Source organism: Lytechinus variegatus, chromosome 2 (genome assembly GCF_018143015.1).
Source record: "Lytechinus variegatus isolate NC3 chromosome 2, Lvar_3.0, whole genome shotgun sequence".
Taxonomy (NCBI): Eukaryota; Metazoa; Echinodermata; class Echinoidea; order Temnopleuroida; family Toxopneustidae; genus Lytechinus; species Lytechinus variegatus.
In genome coordinates this window covers 21,042,084-21,068,190 of record NC_054741.1, presented here as the reverse complement: position 1 = coordinate 21,068,190, position 26,107 = coordinate 21,042,084, and the positions used below count along the sequence as shown (strand labels likewise).

Genomic DNA, 26,107 nt, shown 5'->3' with positions numbered 1-26,107 from the left:
GTACAAGAAAAGTTAAAGACAATTTTCGGAATACAGATTTTATTGTAACTCTAAAGATACAAGAATATCTCTCTTAAAGTTGAAAATTTTCAGAATACGGCCCCAGGTATGTTTACATTGACTAGTGCACTTGATTGGTGTATGCACTAGTCAATGTAAATAAACTTTCCTAAAAATCCTAGATTTCTTGTGTGGAAAAATCCACTCCTTCAATGAACAAGGTTATGATATAACCTTGTTCTCAGTTATATCTCCATGTGTGGCAAAATAAGGGTGGCAATGTTCGGCTTATTTTCTCTTTTTCTTTGGGGCAAATGCTTGATTTTTTACACTGACAGTTTCATTACACCTTTTATTCATATAACTTGGCTCTTATTTAAATTTGATTCTTTAAATCATTTTTTTCTTACCGGTAATTAAAAATAGAGATCAAAAATGAAAATTTTCTTGCCTTATTACTTTCTACCAATAGAGGGCATACACAAAAATATGCCCAAAATTAAAGTTTTTGAGCACTCCGGTGAATACAAAAATTATTCCCAAGTTACTAATGAAAAATAAATTGCAACTGTATGGAAATTAGTAATTTCGGTCACAAAAGTGATATTTCAATGATTTTTCTAAAGTGTGTGCTCTGTTCTGTACAACTGGCAAAGCCATAGGGCTACCATAGTCCTACCTGTAGATTCACCCCCGGGATTCACCACAGGCAGGGTGGTAGCAGTGAACAAGTGGAAAAATCTTTGAAAACTGACAATCCCTGTAAAGTGTAAACTGGAAATATCCTACTTGAATCTGACCAGCGCCTCTACTATTTCATCGCATACAAAGATTTGGGTAAGAATTTTTATTTTTTGCAAAATTGAAGGTTGAATCTTGAAGACCATCGATTATTGCCGACTCACTGACAATGCGCATGGACGTTAGTGCCAGGCAGTAGCCCTATTGGATTATTGTATCGGTATGACTTGGCTCTTGGTCATCTTTAAGGACTAAGCACTCTGACGCCTGTGTTGCAATTTCCTCTAATGAGGAAAGGGTGTAAATGCCCTGTCCTTGAAATACGGTAAATAGGGGTAAATTTGCGAAATGGGCAAAAGTGTCCTTACAATCTCATAATTAGGGGTGTTTCAAGGTACCATTTTACCACAATTTTGTCCTTGTTTTGCGTGAAAATAGGGGGGGTAAATTTCACAAAATGTCCTTGAAATTGACTGCAATAGGGGGTCACTTGCATTTGTAGTAACGGTCATACGTGTCCCCCTCTGCGGCTGAGTGACCCCACTGGGAGTAGCCACTCCGACCTCGACCTAGGCTTAGCTAGGGTAGATCTCTAGATCTAGGGCCAGGCCTAGACTTTTCTTCTAGTCCAGATTGGACCTTCACCTTGTTGTTTGGAAATGGAAGTGCCCTTTCCCAAATCCACTCATCTTCCCTCAGATGAGTGGATTGGCGCTGATTAGAGATTGGGAGACATGTTCCCTCTATGTTAGCTTTGGGAAAGGGCACTTCCAAAACAAGGTCCAATCTGGGCTCCGTAACACATAGACAGCTGGCAGCCGTCTGTTTCGAGGAGTTTTTTATTATTTTTTTTTTCAATTTCTCCTCGTACACAGACGGCTCGCTATCGTGCAGCCACCATTAGGGGATTTGCAATGCAAAAAACCCCCGTCGGGGCTTTTCTATTTTTGTCTTTAATGAATATAAATTTTGAAAATTAATTTGACCAAAATGCAAATTTGTATTCCCTCTTGGCATTAATTGCCAAAAAAACATAGAAAAATGAAGTTGGAACAAAAACAGTGACTTACCTCGGCTGTCGTGCAAATTCACTTCCCCGTTTTATCCAATCTTATAAGTACATGAACATATGGCCATTGAGTCCCCTGTACAGATCGCGCTAGAACAGTCTCTGTATTTGGTAAGTGAAGCAACAGAGTTCAGCTGAACAACCAACAAAACAGAGACCGAGCTTTTGGTCTACGACTTAACACAAACTAGCGATCAATCGCTAAATGAACTGACCAATCAATATCAATGTTATACGCGCATTGATTTGGTTTAAAATGCTGACCAGGGACTAATCAGTGAGCTTCTTTCATATTTGCAATCCATCGCAAACCTGTCTTTGTGTTACGGAGCCCTGATCTGGACTAACCTCGACCACAGACGTTCCGCGGCCGGGCACCCCTGCGCGCCATGAAAGTGGCTGTGGCCTGTGCCATGCCGCGGACCGTCAAAGCGGGCCTGCAATTTTTAACTATCCCGCTCTTTCAGTACTAGCTACTCACTTTAGTTCTATACAAGTTTAATAACTTCTAACCTATACTCTAAGCATACTCAGGCTCATCTCTAATCAAAACTTTAAACAATCATCCAGATTATCATTCGTATAGACCCTAGGTTCATACCTTATTCCATCCGGTCGACAGTTTTTTCTAGCGCTTCAAGTCACCATTCAACAAATAAGCACGACGATCTTTAACCCATATGCCCGGGGGAACTCCCACGCGCCCGCGTAGCAGGCATGCAGTCACCAGGGGCCCGTTTCTCAACACCGTCATAAGTCTAACTTCTTGACTAAATCGGAGATAGTGAGCTACTTGTCCGCTAACCGTTTCACGAAGCCCTCTTTACCAAGATCGGGTACAACACCCTCACTATATATTTATGACACCTCCGAACCTGTCACAACTTCTTTCTTAATGACGTAGTGGCATCACGTGGGTAGACTATGACATGCAAAAGTGCCTAGAAATGAGAAAATTATAATCTTACGTAATCAATCAAAGATGTTGAAATTACATCAAAAAACAAGTTGGATAATGCATTCTATGATCATTGTAATACAAAGAATCTGCAAAAACTTGGTAATATTCCACAAAACCATTCACTTTGAAATAGTAAAATAATTTATTTGATAAAGTTTCTACCATGTCAGGCCATCCATAAATGGACTCGTATTTGTCGTTTTCAGACCCCTACTAACATTTTGATAAATTCTATCTCTAATCTATGCATGGAATTTGTTTTCAAATAGTAAGTTTCAGTATCTAAGATTTAAAAGAAAATTGTTAAACTATATTTTGATGATGTTTGGAATCGTAAAATACCGTATAATTATCATCATTTTACAACGAAAACCGTTATGGTTTTACTTTCGTAAACTATTAAAATTGGATATCCCGGGGGTACCCATCTCAACGTCCACATGTGATTTTTTAGTCAAGAGATCAATTATTCATAATTCCATTTTCTCAGCAATTGAATGCTCAAGTCTTCATGGTCTAAGTATGTATGGTGCATAATATACCTGTGCTTTTATTCTTAAAAGATGAAATTCCCAATTCATCACAATATTTGCAATTTTGTTGTAGTTTTTCTTTTTGAAAATTATGCTATTTTGTGACTAAGGCTACATCTCGTCTGCTCTTTTTACCGATAATATCGATATCAAGGTACTTTAGTTAGGAAGCCATTCGATAAACGGGTTTAGTAAGATTGGAACTAACTCCGTGGTTGGTGGATAAAGATATGACTAACTTGTCCAGGTGTTGAGAAACGGGCCCCAGTATACACGCGGGCAGTCACCAGTGTCATATGCGAATTGACCCAGGTAGTCGATTTGTACCGGCGGAACTAATCGGCGGCTCTTTCATCCGCCGTTTTGTTCCGGATTTTGTGGAGCGATCATCACCGGGATCATCACAGCTAGCCGATTTGTTTAGATTCGCCGTTAACACATCTAAAGCAAAATGGGATAGTCTAGTCGTCATGTTCTACAAATCACAGAACAGACTTTAAGAGAATCTTACAACGAGAATGAACGAATTACTTTAACATAACTCTCAAGTGAATGAACAATGAAAGCTGTGTGAGCCGGGGGGGGGGGGCACAAGCTTCCATTGACGAGTGGATACTATGCGCGACCACGGCCTCGAAAACCACGGCACTATATTTCAGAAAATGCACCCCGGCCTTAACAAGCTGTATTGGCGATATCCTACCCTTAACTAGTATTGGAAACAAAACGATACTCTTTTGGCAAGTTCCCTGAATAATTATTGACCCCCTAAACATATTAGTACAGCGATATTTTTATTTTTTGTCACGGATCGACGTCGGTCGTCGGTTCACCTACATGGGGTAGTACAGCCCCACTTCCCACATCTCGTGCAAATCGTACTCTAAACACGTACACTCTTGGGGCAAAGGTACATCCTTTATAAAAATACATTTACACCCTCACAAATTTGACCCAGTTTTCCTAGTGAAAATAGTATACCCTCTTTTAAGTAGTTTAGTGTTTTTGACACCCTTATGCCCTATCTTGAAAAAGACATCCTTTTTTTAGTCAAGCATGTATCCACTCGTCAATGTTAGTGTCGTCCCCCCCCCCCGGGTGTGTGAGCCAATTCCCAATTCACAGTGCTCCCTTTTACGCCAATGCTATATTGCCATTGGAGAAGCAATTTGGGCCGCTGTATTCTGAAGTATGCAGGTTTAAAGGACAAATCCACCCCAACAAAAACTTGCATTTGAATACAAAGAGAAAAATTCAACAATCATAAGGCACTAAAAATTTCATCAAAATCGGATATGAATAAACGGTTATGACATTTTAAGTTTCGCTTATTTTTAACAAAACAGTTATTATGAACGAGCCAGTTACATCCAAATGAGAGAGTCGATGATGTCACTCACTCACTTTTGTATTTTATTGTTTGAAATATGAAATATTTTTATTTTCCGCGTCATTGTCATGTGAAATGAAGCTTCATTCCTCCCTGAACACATGGAATTCCATTATTCTAACATTTTGTGCTTCAGGCAAGGAGGTCCTAATCATCAAATTCGTAAAAATTGAAATATTGTATAATTCAAACAATAAAAAAAAAAGAAATAGTGAGTGAGTGACATCATCGACTCTCTCATTTTGGATGTATACTGGATCGTTCATATAACTATTTTGTTAAAAATAAGCGAAACTTTGAAATGTCATAACTTTCTCATCCGATTTTGATGAAATCTTCAGCATTGTGCTTGTCTGATTTTTCTCTATTGATTCAAATCAACATTTTTCTGAGGTGGACTTGACCTTTAAAGTTGTGGTTTAACTCTGTGCATATTTGTAATTATTGCGACCAATAGGGATATTTAATGCACTGTGTATTTTTCTTTTGTGATTGAGTTAAACCATTTTGGAATACTGTAGAAATAGTTATACGAAACCTCTGTTGTGAGAATTTGTGTTTTCACCTCAATTTGCCGTATTAAACTTAGTTAAAAAGAAAGAAAATATTAATGGCATAAGATTATATATAATACGCATTTTTTTTCTATTTATAGAACCGCAATTATAAGAAATAAAAATGCGACACATAATATTTTGAAAAATTATATCTTTATTGTTGAGAGATCGTATAGAGATAGAAACAAACAAAACCAAAACAAATAAAGAGATAAATATTGAGTTATGGAAAAGGTTCCTCGGAGGATTGTAGTTCCTTTTTAATTCAATTCATTGTTGTCATCGTATTCCGACAATTGGTATTTTTTTTCCTTGTCTGTGCCTTAAATCATAGTGTGGTGTGTGTTTTTTTCATTAAAAAAAAAATTGTACTATAGCCTGTATTTTTATGTGGATTTGATAAAATAAGACCAGAAATGGTATAAAGATAAAAAAAAAATAATGGCGACACATTTACACATGTATGAAAAAAATTCATGATACTATATCAGAGAAGGGAAAGTAGAGATGCCAGATTATCAGCCGATCTAATGAATATTCATGACGATCTATTTTCTATGTTTCCACAAAATATCAATACAAATTAGAATTCAATAACTTTCTTGTTTGTTATCCGATTTTGATGAAATTTTCAGCAATTTGCTTTATGAATTTTACTCTATTTATTTAGATATATTTTCAGCCCGGACCATCCCTTTAAAAAATTACATGAAATCACTATATTATGAAGCATTTATCAAAGTAAATAATACCATAGAAAGATTTGATTAATGTGGAACCAAACGGCGGCTATCCTATCGTTTCGGCCAAAATTTGAAACAGTCATTTGGATCTGTCGCCGGGCCCGTACGACTAGCCGTTTGGTATACTGGCGGTACTATCGGCTAGCCGTTTTGGACCGCTGGTACCCGGGCTAATTCGCTATGACATCGACACCGGCTACACGCGATATTCCTGGTAATTCCTTGTAACTAGCTGACATCGACCGTACCGGTATATTAACAGTTTCAACCCTTTTTCAACAGTGTTTCAATCATGCCAAAGTCAAAGACAAAGAGGCCGATAAAGAAAAATCTGGTGTGTTGTAACTGTGGGCGTAATATAAACAATGAATTACAGAGGCGAAAACTTACTGCAAAAATAAAAAGCCAAAATTGTCAAATTTCTTCGATAGACGCCCTGAAAGCACTTGGAATAGAATTTGGCCCAGGTGAAGGGAGGCGTCATCTGATCTGCCCAGTGTGCGCAAAAATTTTAGGCAAATTATCTAATGCCATTGGAAGTTTGAAGGCATTGCTATCAACTCTCAAAGAAGTAACCAATGATGCTCATACTCCTGTGGGATATAAGATCAAACGAGTACTGGAAGGGTCCGCAGATGGAGAGTTTTACTTCAAGGCGAAAAGAAAAAGGAGAAAGACCAAAACTGGCAGCAGTGATGATGGCAGCTGCATAATTGACACCCCTCTGTCTCAAGATCAGGTAACTTACACTCCAGTCCAGGACATGTCCACCCCTCATAAAAGCCGATTTGAATAAAAGTCCAACAAGCGCATTACATTGAAAATTTCATCAAAATCGGATAAACAGAGCTCTGGCAGCCGGCAGCCTTCTGTTTTCAGGAGTGTTTTTAACATAAAAAAATTCTCCTTGTAGTTGTACACAGACGGCTTGTGAATAAACAAAATTATCTACACACATGGCACATGTGTGGATTCACGACAGGTAGGGTGGTTGCAGTGAACAAGTGCCCTAAACCTAGTACCCCTAATGGATACTAAATTAATTTAAATCATTGTAGAAAACATTGCAATCAATTTGAAACATTTGTTAAAAAATAGCGATCAGAGATTGTAGGATGGGGGGGGGGGTCGGGTGTCCGGACTCTTTTGTCTTTGGTTTTACACTAGAAATATGAATTCAATAGTTGTACCGTAATCATCTTCTGTTTTGTTCTTTATAATATTTCCTAACATTTTGTACTAAAAATTGATGAAACTTTGCTTGTAAATTTTTCCAACTGACTTTCTAAAATTGGTCGTCCGGACACACAACCTGTCCGAACACACAACAACTGGGTATACAACCAACTCGGCACCTTATTTTTTGGCGTTGACAAGTTTTCTTGAGTGTAGCTGTAGCTGGCACCCTTGACAAGCTGTTTTAACTTCTGCTACTGGTACAGTAGCAATAATATTGCATTTTCATCATGAGAGAAATCAGAAATATTTGAACAACATTTTGTCATTCTTTTCACAGATAATGGACATCTTTCCTCATGTTGCATCAGATCTACCACCTGACCGTTACAAGAAGGTGATGAAGCATATAAAATCATCAAAGAGTTTGGACTCCTTCATGATTGAATCAGTTTGCAAGAAAATTAGCGCAGAGATGAAATCGGGTCAATCTATTTTCTCAATCGATGCCGAATGTAAGACAAAGTCAATGGAGAAAAAGATATGGAGAGCTGCACACAGAAGTTTAAAGGTGAGGTGTCCAACACTCATGAACATTTTGGAAAGCACACTGGAAAGAAAACCTGTGAGGAATGACAATAATCGGCTCACAATGACAGCAGCTCACTTGTTCTTTATTAGATCTTCAAGGCAAAGAATCTGCCAAGAACTGATTGGTCGACTTCTTTGGTATGCTGGGACAAACAGGAAGGTAAACTACATTTTTATTTCATGAATATGTTATCCAATCATGTACTTACACGGAGATCATTAAAAAAAAAGAATTCATCATTTTTGTCTCACCTGCTATGCAGAGTGAGACAATAGGCGCCGCATTTCCGACGGCTGCGGCGTCAACATCAAATCTTAACCTGAGGTTAAGTTTTTGAAATGACATCATAACTGAGAAAGTATATGGACCTAGTTCATGAAACTTGGCCATAAGGTTAATCAAGTATTACTGAACATCCTATTAGAATTTCATGTCACATGACCAAGGTCAAAGGTCATTTAGGGTCAATGAACTTAGACCATGTTGGAGGAATCAACATCAAAATCTTAACCTGAGGTTGAGTTTTTGAAATGACATCATAACTTAGAAAGTATATGGACCTAATATCCTGCATGAGTTTTATGTCACATGACCAAGGTCAAAGGTCATTTAGGGTCAATGAACTTTGGCTGAATTGGGGGTATCTGTTGGATTCCCATCATAACTTTGAAAGTCTATGGATCTGATTCATGAAACTTGGACATAATAGTAATCAAGCATCACTGAACATTTTGTGCAAGTTTCAGGTCTCATGATTAAGGTCAAAGGTCATTTAGGGTCAATGAACTTTGGCCGAATTGGGGGTATCTGTTGAATTACCATCATAACTTTGAAAGTATATGGATCTGATTCATGAAACTTGGAGGACATTAGAGTAATCAAGTATCACTGAACATCCTGTGCGCATTTCAGGTCACATGACCAAGGTCAAAGGTCAATGAACATTGGCTGAATTGGGTGTATCTGTTGAATTACCATCATAACTTTGATTGTTTATGGATCTGATTCATGAAACTTGGACATAAGAGTAATCAAGTATCACTGAACATCCTGTGCGAGTTTCAGGTCACATGATCAAGGTCAAAGGTCATGTAAGGTCAATGAACTTTGGCCATGTTGGGTTTTTTTGTTGGATACCAATTTTATTGGTCTAGTTCATAAAAAGTGGACATACAATAGTAACCATGTATCACTGAACATCTTGTGCGAGTTAGAGTAGTTTTCAAAGTCAGCACTGCTGCTATGTTGAACTGCATGATGCAGGTGAGACGGCCAGAGGCATTCCACTTGTTTAAATTTAAAAGTGGATACAGTTATGATAGGTAACATATTTTTTATTCATGAAATATCAGTTCATATTCTGTTTATAAGGTTAATTAAGTATTACTAAACATCCTGCTTGAGTTTCACATCACATGATAGGTCAAACTTCGTCAAAGGTCATTTAGGGTCAATGAACTTTTGCCAAATTGGGGTATTTATTGAATTACCATCACAACTTTGAAAGTTTATTGGTCTAGTTCATAAAACTTGGACATAAGAGTAATCAAGTATCACTGAACATCCTGTGCACATTTCAGGTCACATAACCAAAGTAAAAGGTCAATAATCATTAGCCTTAATGGCCAAATTAAATGGAATCCCAGCTGCTTGTGTACTTGTAATAAAGCTCGTTTTAGGCTCATGGATACTAAACAAATATTCAGCGGCTGGTAAGCTGTAAATTGTATTAATATCAATTAGATTGCATTTTTTAGCTTACAATTTGCTTTCTTTTGATGTATGATCGATCAATTTTATGCTGCCCTTCCTGTAAATGTTTTATGCTACTTTTATTCAATAACAGACTTTTCTGAGGCTCAGCAGACTTGGACTTTGTTCCTGCATCAAAACCACAAGAGATAGTATAAATTCTTTGAAAAGTGAATTAAATGACACAATCGACCAACAAAAACAGAGAATCGCAGAACTACAGTCAACGGACCGTAAAGCGATGATGAAACCTTCTAGCGATGATTGGACGGAAGTTGAAAATTGGGGGACAGGTATGATTAGAATACTTAATTGGAAGCATTCACCTGATTCTTTGTTGGAATGTGTGATATACTTTTGTAACTATTGTTATTACACCATTGATAGTTTTTTTATACTTTTATACTGTATGGTATTTTATATTTCCTTTACCATTGTCATGTATATGTAAACATGTCCCTCCCTTTATTGGAATGAGAGAGGAAGAGCAGGAGTGTTGGGAAAGAATGTTTAGCTTTATATTTTTTGTAAAGTGAAACCTGTCGCTGTCACTTGTGACCACCCAAGGAACACAAAACTGCTGTAGAATGGTTAGACACAACCAGCCTCCATGTGAATCAAATTAGTGGACATTCTAAGCAAGTAGCTGCTATAGACAGATGACCACTAACAGGTTTGAATGTAATAATTAATGAAGAATTAGTAACTCTCCCTCATGTTAATATTTTCTTTCTTATTGAAAATAATTATACAGAGCAAGGTCTTTTTGACACCCAAAACGATCATCATGGTGATAGTCGTACTATGGTTCCACAAGCAGGTGCAGGTGAGTGAACAAATATACCACAAAATGGTTCAAACATCTATTTTACTTATTGATAAATAGTTCATATTTTAAAAATGAGCTATGTATGGGACATTTGCACACAATGTCAATGGAAAAATATCAAATTTCTGTACAAAGTCATAGAGAAAAACAAATTTCAATAATTCTCCAAAAGTGATTCATTCATCTTTTCTTAATAGCTTATAAATACTGATATGTAATAAATATTGATTAATAAAAATGATTGAAGCAAAAATTCTGGAAATTGAAAATATGAAAAAGTTCAAATACATAGAAAAAATTGCTAATTTGTGTCACATTCATATCAAATATGTCTTAGAACATTGTAAAGAAAAATGTGTAATTTCTGTATTTAATGTTATTTCAATTTTTAAAGTCATGGGGAAAATTTTGTACGTTCTCTATGCGGGACAAAATGTCCCATGCATAGCATGTCATTAATTTGTTTAATTAGAGGGTTTTGCCGCTTGGACATGAAACATGCCTTTGATATACTTGAGTGTTGTGACTTTTATCACACTGAGTTACAAGTTGTCAAATGAAATAATTTCAGAGAATTCTCAGCTTGAAAATAATCTTTTAAAAATTTTCTTTTTTCTGCTTCCCATAATGGCATGTAACAGCATATTTTCTCTCTTAGGTTCAAGGTCAAAGTCATATGTCACCATTTTGTACATGATTATTATTCTAGATATCAATCATCATACCATCAACCATCAAAGTCCCTTAACACTATTTTACAGGTCATTACAACCTCTTAAATGTCCCTTTCACAATACGGACAAGATTTCTAACTTGCCCATGTATACTGAAATATGTGTGACTATAGCTTTGAAATTCCCCAAGCCTATTCCGTATACTGAGGATGTACATGTAGGTTGAGATGAGATAAAACTATAATCCTTTATTAGTAAAATGTTTGGAAATCTGAGTTCTGATGCTTTCGCCTTTCAGTATTATCCAATGAATTTCAATTCTTATTTAATTCAATTTTTAATTCTAAAGTTTGTATATTTCTCTTGGCAGTGATATCCTGTACAAATAATCATGGGAACAATATAAGGTAGACGCTCTGCAAATTGAATTTTATTACAATGGTAATGGAGTAATTTCTGTTGGTATCTTTATGCAGTTGTAGAAGTTGTTGATGCTGATACCCCGATAGATCTTGGTGGAAACAGCCAAGTTATGATCTCACAAAACGGCGAAGGTGAGTGCCAAAATACTGTACACTGCGTGAGTGTTGCAAAAATATATTTTCAAATTTCTCTTGCAAGTTGAAAATTGATCAATCAATTTTAAATGTAGCAAGAAAAGTGTTAGCTATCATTAACAAATTGCAATTAATGAGAAGACATATGATTGATTTGGGTACACCATATACCGGTAGCTTTGTGACTGATCACAAGTTTCTTTCAACACCCCGAAAGATTAAATTTCATAGGGCTATTAAAAAATTTTCGTCTCAACACTGGACAATTTACCAATTTATTTTTTATATAAACCATTACGTATCCATGCTGGTATCATGTCTACCCATCTGCAATCTTTCTTCGCATCTTCAAAGAAAATCAGATTTCATTTACCTCATACTAAGATTCCTATCTCTGATTGGTCAAAACTGCGTCATGTGACGCGGTGCTATTCCAGCTATCATCGCCTTAGGGGTTTGACTTACTCTACATTTCTTCTCTCAAACCCTCTGATAGTACTCGTTAGCCCTGAGGGCGGGGCCACAAGTTGTGTTTCTATGTGTGCTCGAGCTAACTAGCTGCGCTTTATTGCGCTTCTGCTCGGTCATGTACGTGCAGCCAACGGTGTGCTGGCTGGCCAACTGGATTTATTGGCTGTTCTAGCCAGCATGCAGCAGAGCAGCCCCGAGAGTGATTTAGCAAATCAAAATGAGATTATAGAGTTACACTAGTTGTCCTGAAAAGTAGATGGATTTGGGATAGAGTTATGTGATTTTCGATGAGTTACATAAAACAAATATGGACTGCTCTGTATTCAGATGAGATTGAAAATCATCACTCCATCTGTGCTTTTCATCAGGCCTGTGAAATCTCCGCTATTTAGCGGAAATCCGCTATTTTCATTTTTTAAGACCGATTTCAATTTCCGCTTTTTTCCTGTGTTCCATTTCTGTTTTTTTTTAGTAAAAATTCCGCTATTTTATCCAAAACGGCTGGAAAACAAGTCAAGGTAAATGGATGCGAGCAGAATGTGTGTGTTGTGAATATACACGTTATGGGGCCTTTTTTTTGCCTTTGCGAAGTTTCGAATTTTTAGTATATGTAACTCTATGAAACTGCTGCGGATCACACCGTGCACCGTTGCCGTTGTTGGCATACAAGCGCAAAGCAGCGGCTCAAATCGCGATATTTTGCGACTGGTAAATAGGTAAATTTTCAGATTTTCCGCTATTTTTTTGAAACCCCACTCACAGGCCTGTTTCATATCGGCCCTTCTATCACCATTCGGCCAAGGTTTCGGGGTGATAGAAGGGCTGGTATGAAACACGGATTGATAATTTACACCGTCATCCCCATGCGCAGTCAATATTTGTATACTGGCAGTTCTGAAGATGTTTTGCTTATTACTCCATCTATATATCTCATTGGTCAAATACGCTGGTATTTGTTAAAGGCTGTGCATCTCCTTTTCAAGTTACCAATGCTCCTATCTCTTTAACCCTTATTATAAAACGGGTTCAAGGATGTAGCCAATGGTGAGTGCGTATTCAAGTCACGTGTTCATGCTTTAATTATGCGCAACCTTCCAGTCGTGCATTTTTCGTGCAGCACTGTGCATTTTTTGTGCAACACCGTGCAATTTTTGTGCAGCATTAGTTCCAGTAGCGCGTAAAAACTGATACGCGTTCAGTAAAAGAGGCTGGCTAGGATTTTGATGCGCTTACTTAGGCGCGCATAGTAGATACGCCTGTGATGTCGTAATTGACAGTCTTGTGGTCTCTTCGTCTGTGCGATCGTACACAAGTTGGAGGGATTTGAACAAGATTTCCATGAAAAAATCATTTTGCCGACCCGTTTTATAAAACAATTAATGCACATTTTAAGATTCGTGATGTTAGTGCCGATGCGAGCAACTCTCGGGCATTCACAATATTATGCAAAAGCACTCGGCGCAAGCGCCTCTTGCTTTCGCATAATTGTAAATACCCTCGAGTGTGCTGCATCGTCATAACACACTCATAAATGTGCATTAATTGTATATTAAACTGGGGGGGGCTCAATTTGACCCCCAAGAAAGTCTTGCGCTTCTTTTAAGACCAAATTTCAGATGCCAGGTTGTGCGAGTCTGAAATTACACAATATATTTTTTTAGTGCATGTTGGTCCCAAATTACTCAAAAACATGATTACGTGTACAAGTCAACGCAAATTGTGTTTTCCAACCAAAAATCATAAATGTATGATTATTTATAATTTTGTTGGTTTAGATGGATTTATTATATGTTACTTGTATGATTGCATAAGGATCCTCAACAAAGTTCATCGAAAAAACAATATAAAACAAAGGTTTGAAAAAACAAAAGAATACATAAGAATTAAAAACAGTAATTAAATACTTCAGAAATTATTTTTTTTCAAGTTTTTTTTGTAGATTTTTGTTAGAAATGTAAAAATTGATATGTTCACCAAAACTTAACATTTAACTAGCTATATGAAGTGAGTTAAAGGCAAAAACACTAAAAAACCCAATTTAGGGCAAATTTGATACACTTATTTGCTTGATTAGTTAATAGAAAAATATAAGCACTTAATTTTTTGAAAATTTTACTCTACATTTTGTAGTTTACATCAGACTTTACCTGTGTGCAAATTTTTGTGGTGATCACAATCAACGGCCGAGATATGAGGGGGGTCAATTGACCCCACCCTCAGTATAATGTTGGTCTGAAATAGCCCAGTTGAGAAAGGGTTAAAAACTAAAATTACATTGTCTACTACTGTTATATAAAGCTTATGAGAGATATTATCAGACATTGTTGCTATTAGTCATTTCTTATGTTAAAATTTTTATTACAGTCGTAGAGGTAAGCGTGGTAACAACAATGGAATCTCAGGATGACAATCAAGCTGCACAAACAGAAAAAGGTAAGATTTTTAATGAGCAAGAGCTGTAAAAAAAAATGAAATAATGATTACAACAGATGATCAAATTACTGAGGCCTGTATCAATTATGCTTGCACACCAATATCCAATATGATCAGGTTTTGGTAGGGGTTTTCCCATTTCATGTGATAGCTACAAAATATACCAGTGCAGTATTACCTCATGAGCATTTTTTTTGTCTAATGTCATTTTTGTCTCACCTGCGAAGCAGAGTGAGTCTATAGGCGCCGCTTTTCCGACGGCGGCGGCGTCAACATCAAATCTTAACCTGAGGTTAAGTTTTTGAAATGACATCATAACTTAGAAAGTATATGGACCTAGTTAATAAAACTTGGCCATAAGGTTAATCAAGTATTACTGAGCATCCTATTAGAGTTTCATGTCACATGACCAAGGTCAAAGGTCATTTAGGGTCAATGAACTTAGACCATGTTGGAGGAATCAACATTGAAATCTTAACCTGAGGTTAAGTTTTTGAAATGTCATCATAACTTAGAAAATATATGGACCTAGTTCATGAAACTTGGACATAAGGTTAATCAAGTATCACTGAACATCCTGCATGAGTTTCACGTCACATGACCAAGGTCAAAGGTCATTTAGGGTCAATGAACTTTGGCCGAATTGGGGATATCTGTTGAATTCCCATCATAACTTTGAAAGTTTATGGATCTGATTCATGAAACTTGGACATAATAGTAATCAAGCATCACTGAACATTTTGTGCAAGTTTCAGGTCTCATGATTAAGGTCAAAGGTCATTTAGGGTCAATGAACTTTGGCCGAATCGGGGGTGTCTGTTGAAGTACCATCATAACTTTGAAATTTTATTGGTCTAGTTCATTAAACTTGGACATTAGAGTAATCAAGTATCACTGAACATCCTGTGCGCATTTCAGGTCACATGACCAAGGTCAAAGGTCAATGAACTTTCTCCGAATTGGATGTAACTGTTGAATTACCATCATAACTTTAAAAGTTTATGGATCTGATTCATGAAACTTGTACATAAGAGTAATCAAGTATCACTGAACATCCTGTGCGAGTTTCAGGTGAAATGATCAAGGTCAAAGGTCATGTAAGGTCAATGAACTTTGGCCATGGGGTTTTTTCTTGAATAACCATCATATCTCTGTAAGTTTATTGGTCTAGTTCATAAAAAGTGGACATAAGAGTAACCATGTATCACTAAACATCTTGTGCGAGTTAGAGTAGTATTCAAAGTCAGCACTGCTGCTATATTTGAACCGCGTGATGCAGGTGAGACGGCCAGAGGCATTCCACTTGTTACTTTTAATGCATCAACAAGTTGCTATAACAATGTACTTGGCCATCTTCGAAATACCAGTCGCTAGTGGACTCCTTGGGTTTTTTTTTTTGTTGATCTAATGAAAAACAAAATTGAAAAAATATATGAATAATCAAGACATCGGAGTGGAACTCCAAACTGGCTTATTCATGCTGATAAATGCTATGAAATGATATTTTTGTGTACTTTTATTTGAACTATCGCACAATATGGACATTCAAATTCAAATCATATAACTATGAAAGTTAAGTATGGACATTGGACATGCTAATAGTATGTACAGTGGTGCTCAAATTTTAGTGAACCCCACCAGAAAATGACCATATTTTAAAGTAGTCAAGTTCTGCCATGTTTTAGGTATATTTAATAATGAACTCCAGTGATACAATATTACATTCAATGAAATATGTTACTCTGGGCTCACCGAAGATTAAAGTGTTGTTTTTTACATTCAACACTCAGCATGAAGGAGAAGATACTAGTTCACTAACATCAACATTATATTTTGTACATATCTCAACTTGTTCTCTATTGTACACAGCATGTTTGCACTAGCAAAGCATTCCATATGGGGACACTGACGCTGGTTACTAAATATCTCAATATTTTCGCGTGCAAATTTGCCGCCGATCAGCAATTCGCAATTTCCGCAAAAATAATAGCTTCTGCAATACATGTTTTGTTGGTCAAACCTCTAATACACATTCACAAAAAAATGTTACCTGTTGAATTTCTCAAAAGATAAGATTTTTGTTTTCAATGGGAAGTACATGCATGTACGATAACTAAATTTGAAACTGTCCATTTGTACTCCCTGGTCTGGTAGAGAATAAAGCTGATGACACCCCAGCATCACCCTTGGGATTTACGTTGACCTTTGACACTGTCAATCAGACACTACCAAAGTTTCAACCAAGCGAAGGAAAACTCACCAAAGAGGTTAACTTTCTCAATTCCTACGGAGAGATTGACCGTGTTCCATGTTTCCATCTCAGCGATGAGCCACCATCTTTGGAACAGTTGTCGAGTATTGGCGAAGATGTCTTCCTCCCCTCTACTGGAGATATTGATATGCTCAGGTAAATTATTGGTCCTCTCTTTTTCTCCTTTAATAGTGAAAACAAAGTTACAGGATTTTGAAGTTAGCATGATATCACGAAATGAGATAAATTGATTGTGCTGTATGTAGTGCTGTAGCTCGGATTGTTTACCGGACTGAATTCTGCAGATGTGGCATTGTCCGGTTCGGAACTTTACGGGTCAGGTTTCACTTTTAGTCCCTCGAACTCTGTAAATAAACCTGGATGGTTTGATAATATTTGAGCTGTCATTTGTCACCGCAAAAAGAGTCTTGAAACTGTTTTTAACAAGCAATCCATCCACCTAGTGTGATGGTCGAGGGGACAGGTCAAATGCCAAGCATCCCTACCTTATTTTCATTTTTTCCCCATCATGATTGGACCTCCTGAGTCATGGCCTTGTGTGTGAGGGATCGAGACCATAGCTAGCCGGCTAACGGAGCACATGCACACAGTGCAGTACCTACCATGTGATATCATCTGACTGGTCATGTGATTGGCTGAGAGTAGGCTTAATGGGGTATAATGGTTTCACTGGGTGAGAATGTCCAATTTGTTTACAGGTAAAAGGCCACTTGGTCCATTAGGCATGGTCATAACTAAAGAAGTTTTCCTTTTGATATTATGACTGTGATGACATGCAGAATATTTTTCTTTTTTTAGGTAAAATAATCTGTCTGGTTTATTGAGATATCTTTTATATCATTTTTTTTTCTGCTAACCATAAAAGCCCCCTCCCCCCAAAAAAAACCCTCTGTCGTGTTGACATATTCCACGAAGTCGGTGATCCGAAAATAATAGCTCAGCTGGGTGCAAAACATTTTAATTCCCATTTAAAGGATGCATTAATTAGGGTAGACGAGACGGACGAGAAGAGGAGTTTCATGTCACATGACCAAGGTCAAAGGTCATTTAGGGTCAAGGAACTTAGACTATGTTGGAGGAATCAACATCGAAATCTTAACCTGAGGTTAAGTTTTTTAAATGTCATCATAACTTAGAAAATATATGGACCTAGTTCATTAAACTTGGACATAAGGTTAATCAAGTATCACCAAACATCCTGCATGAGTTTCACGTCACATGACCAAGGTCAAAGGTCTTTTAGGGTCAATGAACTTTGGCCGATTTGAGGGTATCTGTACAATTACAATCAAAACTTTAAAAGTTTTTGGATCTGATTCATGAAACTTGGATATAATAGTAATCAAGTATCACTGAACACTCTGTGCAAGTTTCAGGTCACATGATCAAGGTCAAAGGTCATTTAGGGTCAATGAACTTTGGCAGAATTTGGGGTATTTGTTGAATTACCATTATAACTTTGAAAGTATGTTGGTCTAGTTCATAAAACTTGGACATAACAGTAATCAAGTATCACTGAACATCCTGTGCACATTTTAGGTCACATGACCAGGGTAAAAGGTCAATGAACTTTGGCCATAATGAGGTATCTGTTGATTTACTATCATAACTTTGCAAGTTTATTGATCTCACTTTTGAAACTTGGACCTAAGTGTAATCAAGTATCACTGAATATCCTGTGCAACTTTCAGGTCACATGATCAAGGTCAAAGGTCATGTGAGATCAATGAACTTTGGCCGCATTGGGGTATTTGTTGAATTACCATCCTATCTCTGTAAGTGTATTGGTCTAATTCATAAAACGTGGAAATAAGAGTAACCAAGTATCACTAAACATCTTGTGTGAGTTATAGTAGTTTTCAAAGCCAGCACTGCTGCTATGTTGAATCGCGTGATGCAGGTGAGACGGCCAGAGGCATTCCACTTGTTTTTATTAAAAGGGGAATACACCTTTCTTCTAAGAGAGTAATTTTTTCAGATTATTCTTCTTGATCAATAGGCCTATCACAAAAAATTATTATTACCGGTAGCTGAAAGCTAGAATAAGACAGATAAAAATAAATCATACACAAAAAATAGTTTGAGTGAAATATTATATTGCTGCAAAGCAAATATGATGAATTGAATATGCTCAGAAATTATCTCTCTTTCTGCCACCTCCACCCCTCCGAAAAAAATCTGCCCTATGGTAGACAGAAACAATCTCTGCGAGAGCCTGTTTGAAAATTGAGTCACCAGAAGTCCAGAATGATAACATAATAAACAATGTGGTTTGTAATCTACCTCTCGATTTCTCACACACACAAAAAAAATTATTGCAAAGCACATGTTTCGTAGTAAATCACTAGCGGTGCACAGACTGTGCTGTTGACCGCTGCACTGGTGATAAGCATGTGAGGGATTGTGAGTTGGCCTTGTATCGTCTCGATCCCCTCTCTACATTACTACTGGATAATATAAACAGTGAATGAAATATTTTAGGGGTTTGTATGGTCTTTTGAGAACAAGGTCAGAAGGTGATGTCGGTCACAGATAAGAGTCAAGTAGGTCGAAACATTGTATTTTTGCATGGACATAAATCATTTTTAGCCGGACCGGGTAACCGGGCCTTTCCGGGTCGAGCTATGATTCTGATAAGATTTACGAGCCGGGTTTGGACCGAGTTGAAGGAACCGAGCTACAGCACCGCCTGTATGCTCACCCTTCGTTCTATCATTGAAAATGCAAATGTTTTTTTTTCAATGAATGATTTAACTACTCAAAGTGTACCAAATCTTTCTATACAAAGTATTTTGATATAATAGCATTTGAGACAATAAATTACAAAACAAAGTTGCAAGTCTTGACATCATTGCTCAACAGTACACTGTTCTTGTCGTGTATACCACTGACACAAAAAATATTGCAAGCCTCTAGATGCTGCAACTTTGATATTTATGAAGAATAACAGCGTTGAAGCATTTGAAAGTTTTCAGTTTCAACAAAAAATTAAGTTGTTTGATATTTTTCTTGAATTAATTCAGATATATTAATCACATATTTATTTTTCAATTGATTTGGCATTTAGACTTCAGATAACTAGTACTATGTTCATACATTTTTAAATTCAAACTTCTTTTCATGTATACACTATGCATGATTTAAGATGAGTTTTTTGCTAATCATCTGGTAATTAAACTTCACAGGTATGAGTATGAAGTGATGATATCCCGAATACTCTGCAATCACATTCCTTGTTTCAAGGACATGTGCATCATGGAACAGATACCACACCCGTATCTTGAAGAGATGAAGAAGAAAAGTATCTTGGTAATTGTTCTTTTCAATTACATAATTTTAGATAAGGCTTCAACATCTTACTATATACAGATATGCATGATTTTGATACTACCCAAACTAAGAATTTTCCTCGTTATCTGTGAAATATTGAAAATTCATTTATTCCTCAGAAAGAAATAAAAGAAAAATTATTCTGTAAAGTATTTCAGAGTGTTCACAATTAAAGACAATAAATCCCAAATTCCAAATTATTATTCGATGAATTGTGGATTAAAGTTTGAGATTTAGGTTCCAAAGTGTGCAAGCTTCTGAATGACAAATTATCAAGTATCAGTCAAGCCAACTCCCTGATAGGAAAACTGAGTGTGACACATACAAACTTAATATATCAATGCAGAAAAAGGGTGTATTTCTCTACAAAAGAAACAAACACTTTTAAGCCCAAATCACAGATTCAAACAGTGACACATGTATGCCCTCTTTGAGTGTGCTTATTGGGAAGGTAATGCACATTTTATCGAGTACCGAAGTGTGACGTCATCAGTTTTCTTTTTCAGGTACTTACTATTTTTTATACCATATTTTTGTTGAGCAAGATGAAATACCCCCACTACCAAAATTTGGTGGAAATTAGTCCATGGGGGCCTTAGATATGACCTCATGAATACATAATCAGCCCCACTGAAGTCAATGTATAATTGGCCTGGTTCTCAAATTTAGGAACCAGGCCTCAATGCATTGACTTCAATTACGTGTTCATGAGGTCATATCATGATTGGAATGTTTAGGTACTCTATAAAATGTGCATTATCTTCCCCATAAGCACACTCAAAGAAGGTATACATGTGTCACTGTTTGAATCTGTGAATTGGGCTTAAAATTGTTTGTTTCTTTGTAGAGAAATACACCCTTTTTTCTGCATTGATATATTAAGTTTGTTTTTCATCATGCCCTGCCGAGGTATGGTATAAAAAAAGCTGAAATGCAAAAGAAGTTTTTGGTGACGTTACCACTTCGGTACGTGATATCAATCATAGATGTGAGTTCAATTTAAAAAAATTGTTTCATCCAAGTGTACACATTCCAATGCATTTTCATTCTGCACATATTCCAATTAGTGATGTGTGTTGTGACTCTGAATCAGAGCTGTTACTTTAATAGCTTTCTGCAAAACCTAAAACACTATGTGGAGAATGACAGATGACATATTAAGGATGTCATGTGATATCCTTAACAAGTGATATAGTTAGATTACCGTAGAATATGATTGGAATGTTTAGTATTCAGATGGTGAGAAGTTCACAATTAGCATACCATCAAAAGAGGATTCATCTAATCCTGAAAATCACCCCAACCTCACAGGTACCTTTGGGAGTTCTTGAGAAAGATGAAACCAAACTTTCAGAGATGATAGACGCATTGGACCATTGGCACAAATACGTTCCTGGACAGAAGTCACCTATCCCCATGGTTCTCTATGGTAGTGCACAGTCCTGTGACAGAGTCAGAGATGCCATCGGAGCCCGAAGGAATGCGGATACACCTTGGAGTAGACTAAGTGGGTTAATGCCATCCGCACAGGAGTGGCACAAGCGGAAACTGTTGCTTGAGGTAAGTTTTATATTTTCTTCAGTGGTACATTTATGTTTCTACAGTTATGAAGGAAGAGATTCCCATAATTTTAAGCCACTTCAGATCGCTGTTGGTGGAGCATATTCCACTCCAGGCATCTGCATCCAAATCAGGGTACAGATTCATAACAAAAAGGTAAGTGGGTTGTGACATCATCATGAAGACATGCCAAGAACTGTTTCACCATAATAATGCAAATCTTTAAAATCTAATAACTTTGTTATTTGTTATCTGATTTTGATAAAAAATTTTCATCATTTTGCTCAGTGAATTTTACTCTATTGAGCTATAAATATTTTCAGCCTGGAGCATCCCTTTTAAATTACATGTAATTCTCTATAGCTAGTATTCTGCAAATGGCATGATATATTAATGGTAGCAGAAGAGTTAACACAAAATGGTATTTTTTCTTTTACCTTGAAGATGGTACATTCGAACCAATTGAAGATTTAAATACTCGGTGAGACCTCAATATTCTATTGCAAACAGTCACTTTTCCAATTACTGATGAAAAGTATTTTCGAATGATTTTTGGTTTTGCAGGACACATACAATCCAAATATCTATCAACAGTATTTTTATATCCTATTTGTTTTTACAGGACACATATAAGCTTCTCTATGATGCAAAGAGTGTCAAATCATGTGGAAGTTTATCGTATGTCCGGGACACGTACATGCGTACTTATGCAACAGCGAAAGTCGATGTGTCTTTCGAGCCCTTGACCAACCTTCTGAGGTTCACAACAGAAGCATACGTGTTGGCTGCAGCATGTGAATACATGGGCATACAGAAGCTGAGTGATACCCCTAAAGATCTGCCAGAAGACCCAGATGATTTGTCATCCTATTTCAGTAACACATGTAAATATGTGCTGGAGATGTCTTTCCATCCTTACCAGATAGGGGATTCTGCCAAGGGAATCAAAACCTTGAACCAAGGGGATGCTATGGAGCTTGATGAGGATGAAGGCCCTTTCTGCGTATGCAAAGAAACAAAAAGAAAAGGGAGAATGATAAGATGTGCATATGAAAGCTGTGAGAAGGGGAAATGGTTCCACCATGAGTGCATGCGGCTGAAGCAATCTAAGATCCCCAAAGGTGACTGGTTTTGCAGCATCAGATGTCGGCGGCAGCATCAACAGAAGGGTGGAGGCGAACAGGAGAGACCGAAGGATGATGTGGACTCAAAATACGAATATTCCAAAGCTCTGCTCCATCTTGGACTCGGTGAGATGGTACGTCATGATGCGATACGAGAAGGAGACGGTAATCGCATGATCCAACATTGGCTTCTTGATCTTCCACACTTCTTTGACAAACACCACTCAAAGTACTTCAGTGAAGGACACCAGCTTCTCATGAATGTTAACGGGGGAGTGTCGGACAGGCTAGCGTACCAAATGAAATGGAATCGGACGGTGAATGTGTATGGTGGTGAAGGAAACAATGTTGGAAAGGATTATGGAATGGAGAGTATGAATAAAGACTTCATGAGTGTACTGAGAGATACATCATCAAACTTCAGCAAGGATCTCGTAATCTCACGTTACAGTCAAGTAGTGGTTATGGAGGAAACAGTGAATAGGTCTTTCGATATTAAGGTTACAGGAAGACCGACGCCCACTGCACCGGATGCTGCTCACATAAAAGCATCCGATACTGTAGATTTGGCTGAACTCCTAGTCAAGAATAGGTGCTTGGTGAATGTGCCTGGAAGATCACATACAGGATTCGAAGACTTCAAGTTTCAACAAAGAGTTGATCTGGAGAGGTATAGGGCCAAGATATCAGCCTTGAAAGAGAAAAGACTAAAACAGGCTAAATTTGCAAAACTAATGGAATAAGATTTATGACAGATGTTAAGTGTGGTAATACACCTGTAAATACCATCTATCAATATACATCAAACTCTGAATCTTGCAATCTGGCCACATTTGTGTGCTGCCATTCATGTTAGATTTTATCATATGCACATATTTGACCTACAACCTACACACATTTGATTTAATTGCCAAATAAGATTGAGGTTGCTCTATAGCATTTTACGACACCTCAAAAATATCTTATTTTCTTTGTACACAAACATGTTGCCAAGTTTTGTTGCAATATGTACAGACAAGTGTAAGTGATATTTCATTTTACTCACATAAACTTCTTGTCAAATTCACCTATAAAACATGTGTGCATATTTGTTTTTGCGTTTGGTTTGATTTATCATGGCTTGTGAGATCTGGTCGGTGCTTCATAAATGTGTTACAACTGGTGACCCTTTAGAACCGTATGCAAATGGAAATCTGATGTGTATTACAATATACCAAAAGAAAGGATCACCATGACCAGTCGTTTGTACAGTCTCTCCCCCTTGGGGGGCATTTCATAAAGCTGTTCGTAAGTTAAGAGCGACTTTAAGAATGACTGGCGATCCATTCTTACATGCGAAACCATAGCCAATGAATACCATTTACCATAAAGGATCACCAGTCGTTCTTGAAGTCGCTCTTAACTTATGAACATCTTTTTGAAAAACCCCCCTGTATTGATCATTATCTGCAAGAACAGCGTCGCGTCGACTGAATCAGCTACTCAATTATGTACTGTATAGTGCGGATCTGCTTTTCATGTTTTCCACGTCTCCTGCAAGTAATGGAGCATGCAATGAAGGCCTGTCCTTTCTCTTGCTTTGCCTTGTTCATTTTTAGAAATTTCTTCAATCATTGAAATAGGTCTTCTAGTCTTACCCACTTGCTTGCCACTCATATATCCTGTCTTTTGGTAGATCTGCCTTCACAAGTCATGAAATAATAACATTACTATAAATTCATTGTGCCTTATGTCTGTCCTTGTTGCAGTCTGCTAAAGTTGCTGAACTCTATGCTTTCTTTTTAATCTAGTGGACATGGATGCTGTTAAGATTTGGAAGAATGCTCCGATGTACTAGGGATAGTGAATTGTATTGCATTTTCCGTTTCTGAAAATCTGTAATTCCATTTCAACTTGATCTAAAAATGGAAATTTTGTTTTGTCACTGACATTGTACACAGCAAAAACCTGAATTCCGTTTTGCAAAGATGAATTCCATGAATTTTACATGAAAAGTATAAGAACCAAATGGAATTTCCGTGTTATTTACCAGTAAAACAGAAAATAACTGTCCCTACGTAGCACTGTCTCTAGTACTGTTTACACATAATCACTTCTTAATGAGATTCATTGAAATACTTTATCAGTCAGAAGTTTAGAAGAGTGCATTTGTCCTTACCTCCATGCGGATCATATATCAATGATCAATAACAAGGTTATGGGGTGATGATATTCAGTATGTTGTTGGTAAAGTGACTTTGAGGAGTAAAATTGTCTTGTTTTTTATTTTTATTTTGTTCCTCAACTTTTGTATACAGCTTATACTTACATTCCGTGATTCAAACTATGGAAGTGTTGAAGCTGATAACACTTAACGACTAAATATAGTCTTAGACCATAACGATGGAAGAAAAGCCTCAAACGTTGTTAGGGAACAATGGAAAAAATTAAGGCAGAAGTATGGAAATCACTTTATCATACTTCATTTAAATCAACACTAGTTGTACTTCATTTGTGTAGTGTAAAAAGCATATCAGAATGGAAATGACAAACTATGTGATTGCTTGTGTTTTTTAATCTATTGGATTTTTTTGTCATTTCTTTCATTAGAAGTTCAATTTTATTGAAAATGAAGAGAGGAAATGATTCAATTATGAAATGGTTTATTGGATAAAATTAACAATAACCAAATGAGCATGATTCATGTTCCAAGATTTTTTTACTCCTTTTTAGGAAGTCATTTAAACAATTTATTTTGATAGCATAAACTAAGATTTACAACCTTTGACAGCTCCTTTTTTTAAGTTTTTCATATTAAATCATTGGTTGCTGGGACATCACAGAGTGGATTTTATAGTCCTCAATTGGAATTTGTAATATTTGAAGTAATTGAGAATAGCTGTTAATGTGCTGTCTCATGGGTGTATACATGACTACATAGTATTTTAAGGGGGGTGAAACAATAGTTCATCCCCCTTGAATAATAGGTTTACTGGTTGAATTTACGCCAATGTATCTCATTCAAGAAAACAGAAATCTTGCTTGAAAATAATTTGCTTATATAGTCGAAGGTGATATTGTCAAAGAAAGAAGGAATTTATGTGTTTGTGAAACTTTACTGAAATTATGAATCAGTTATGTATTTTTACAGTAACCATGCTCAGATTTCAGGATCAAATTATGCTCAATATAGTTTTGGTGAACCACTGTCTGCTTTGTGTTATTACCCCACCCCCTTCCTTCAGAAGGAAAAGAAAGACTTTTCATTGATCCTAGATGTTTCCAGGGGTGACACGACATTTGCTCCTGCGACATTTGCTCTGGCCTTGATATCTCAAAAGGCACAGGGTTAGAGTTAGGATTG

The 26,107-nt window shown here is 36.9% G+C and overlaps 3 protein-coding genes across 5 annotated transcripts in view; 2 read left to right on the top strand and 1 right to left on the bottom strand.

Moving 5' to 3' along the window:
• LOC121407551 overlaps positions 1-2,505 on the bottom strand; it is a 30,024-nt gene extending 27,519 nt beyond the window's left edge. For 2 of the 3 annotated variants that reach the window (XM_041598685.1, XM_041598686.1), the window contains exon 1: positions 2,412-2,484. The gene's annotated coding sequence lies outside the window, so the exon portion shown is untranslated. Of the gene's footprint in view, positions 1-2,411 lie in introns of all 3 variants that reach the window. The other variant, XM_041598687.1, reaches the window with a different exon arrangement.
• Positions 2,506-6,206: 3,701 nt separating this feature from the next.
• LOC121407549 lies at positions 6,207-10,153 on the top strand. Its single transcript, XM_041598683.1, has 3 exons — positions 6,207-6,733; positions 7,511-7,921; positions 9,609-10,153. The coding sequence occupies exons 1-3, from the start codon at positions 6,287-6,289 to the stop codon at positions 9,963-9,965; spliced, it is 1,215 nt and encodes a 404-aa protein (XP_041454617.1). The 5' UTR covers positions 6,207-6,286; the 3' UTR covers positions 9,966-10,153.
• Positions 10,154-10,251: 98 nt separating this feature from the next.
• Positions 10,252-25,015, top strand: LOC121407550. The gene is made up of 7 exons (XM_041598684.1): positions 10,252-10,340; positions 11,494-11,571; positions 14,410-14,478; positions 16,633-16,885; positions 19,936-20,059; positions 21,392-21,640; positions 22,263-25,015. Exons 1-7 carry the CDS (start codon positions 10,319-10,321, stop codon positions 23,505-23,507), a joined length of 2,040 nt encoding a protein of 679 aa, XP_041454618.1. The 5' UTR covers positions 10,252-10,318; the 3' UTR covers positions 23,508-25,015.
• Positions 25,016-26,107: the final 1,092 nt, after the last annotated feature.

Coding starts and splice junctions, on each gene's coding strand:
- LOC121407549 (XM_041598683.1), top strand. CDS start 6,287: ATGCCAAAGTCAAAGACAAAGAGGCCGATAAAGAAAAATCTGGTGTGT. Junction 6,734..7,510: donor CCCCTCTGTCTCAAGATCAG/GTAACTTACACT, acceptor TTCTTTTCACAG/ATAATGGACATCTTTCCTCA. Junction 7,922..9,608: donor ATGCTGGGACAAACAGGAAG/GTAAACTACATT, acceptor ATTCAATAACAG/ACTTTTCTGAGGCTCAGCAG.
- LOC121407550 (XM_041598684.1), top strand. CDS start 10,319: ATGGTTCCACAAGCAGGTGCAG. Junction 11,572..14,409: donor GATCTCACAAAACGGCGAAG/GTGAGTGCCAAA, acceptor TTTTTATTACAG/TCGTAGAGGTAAGCGTGGTA. Junction 21,641..22,262: donor AGCGGAAACTGTTGCTTGAG/GTAAGTTTTATA, acceptor TTGTTTTTACAG/GACACATATAAGCTTCTCTA.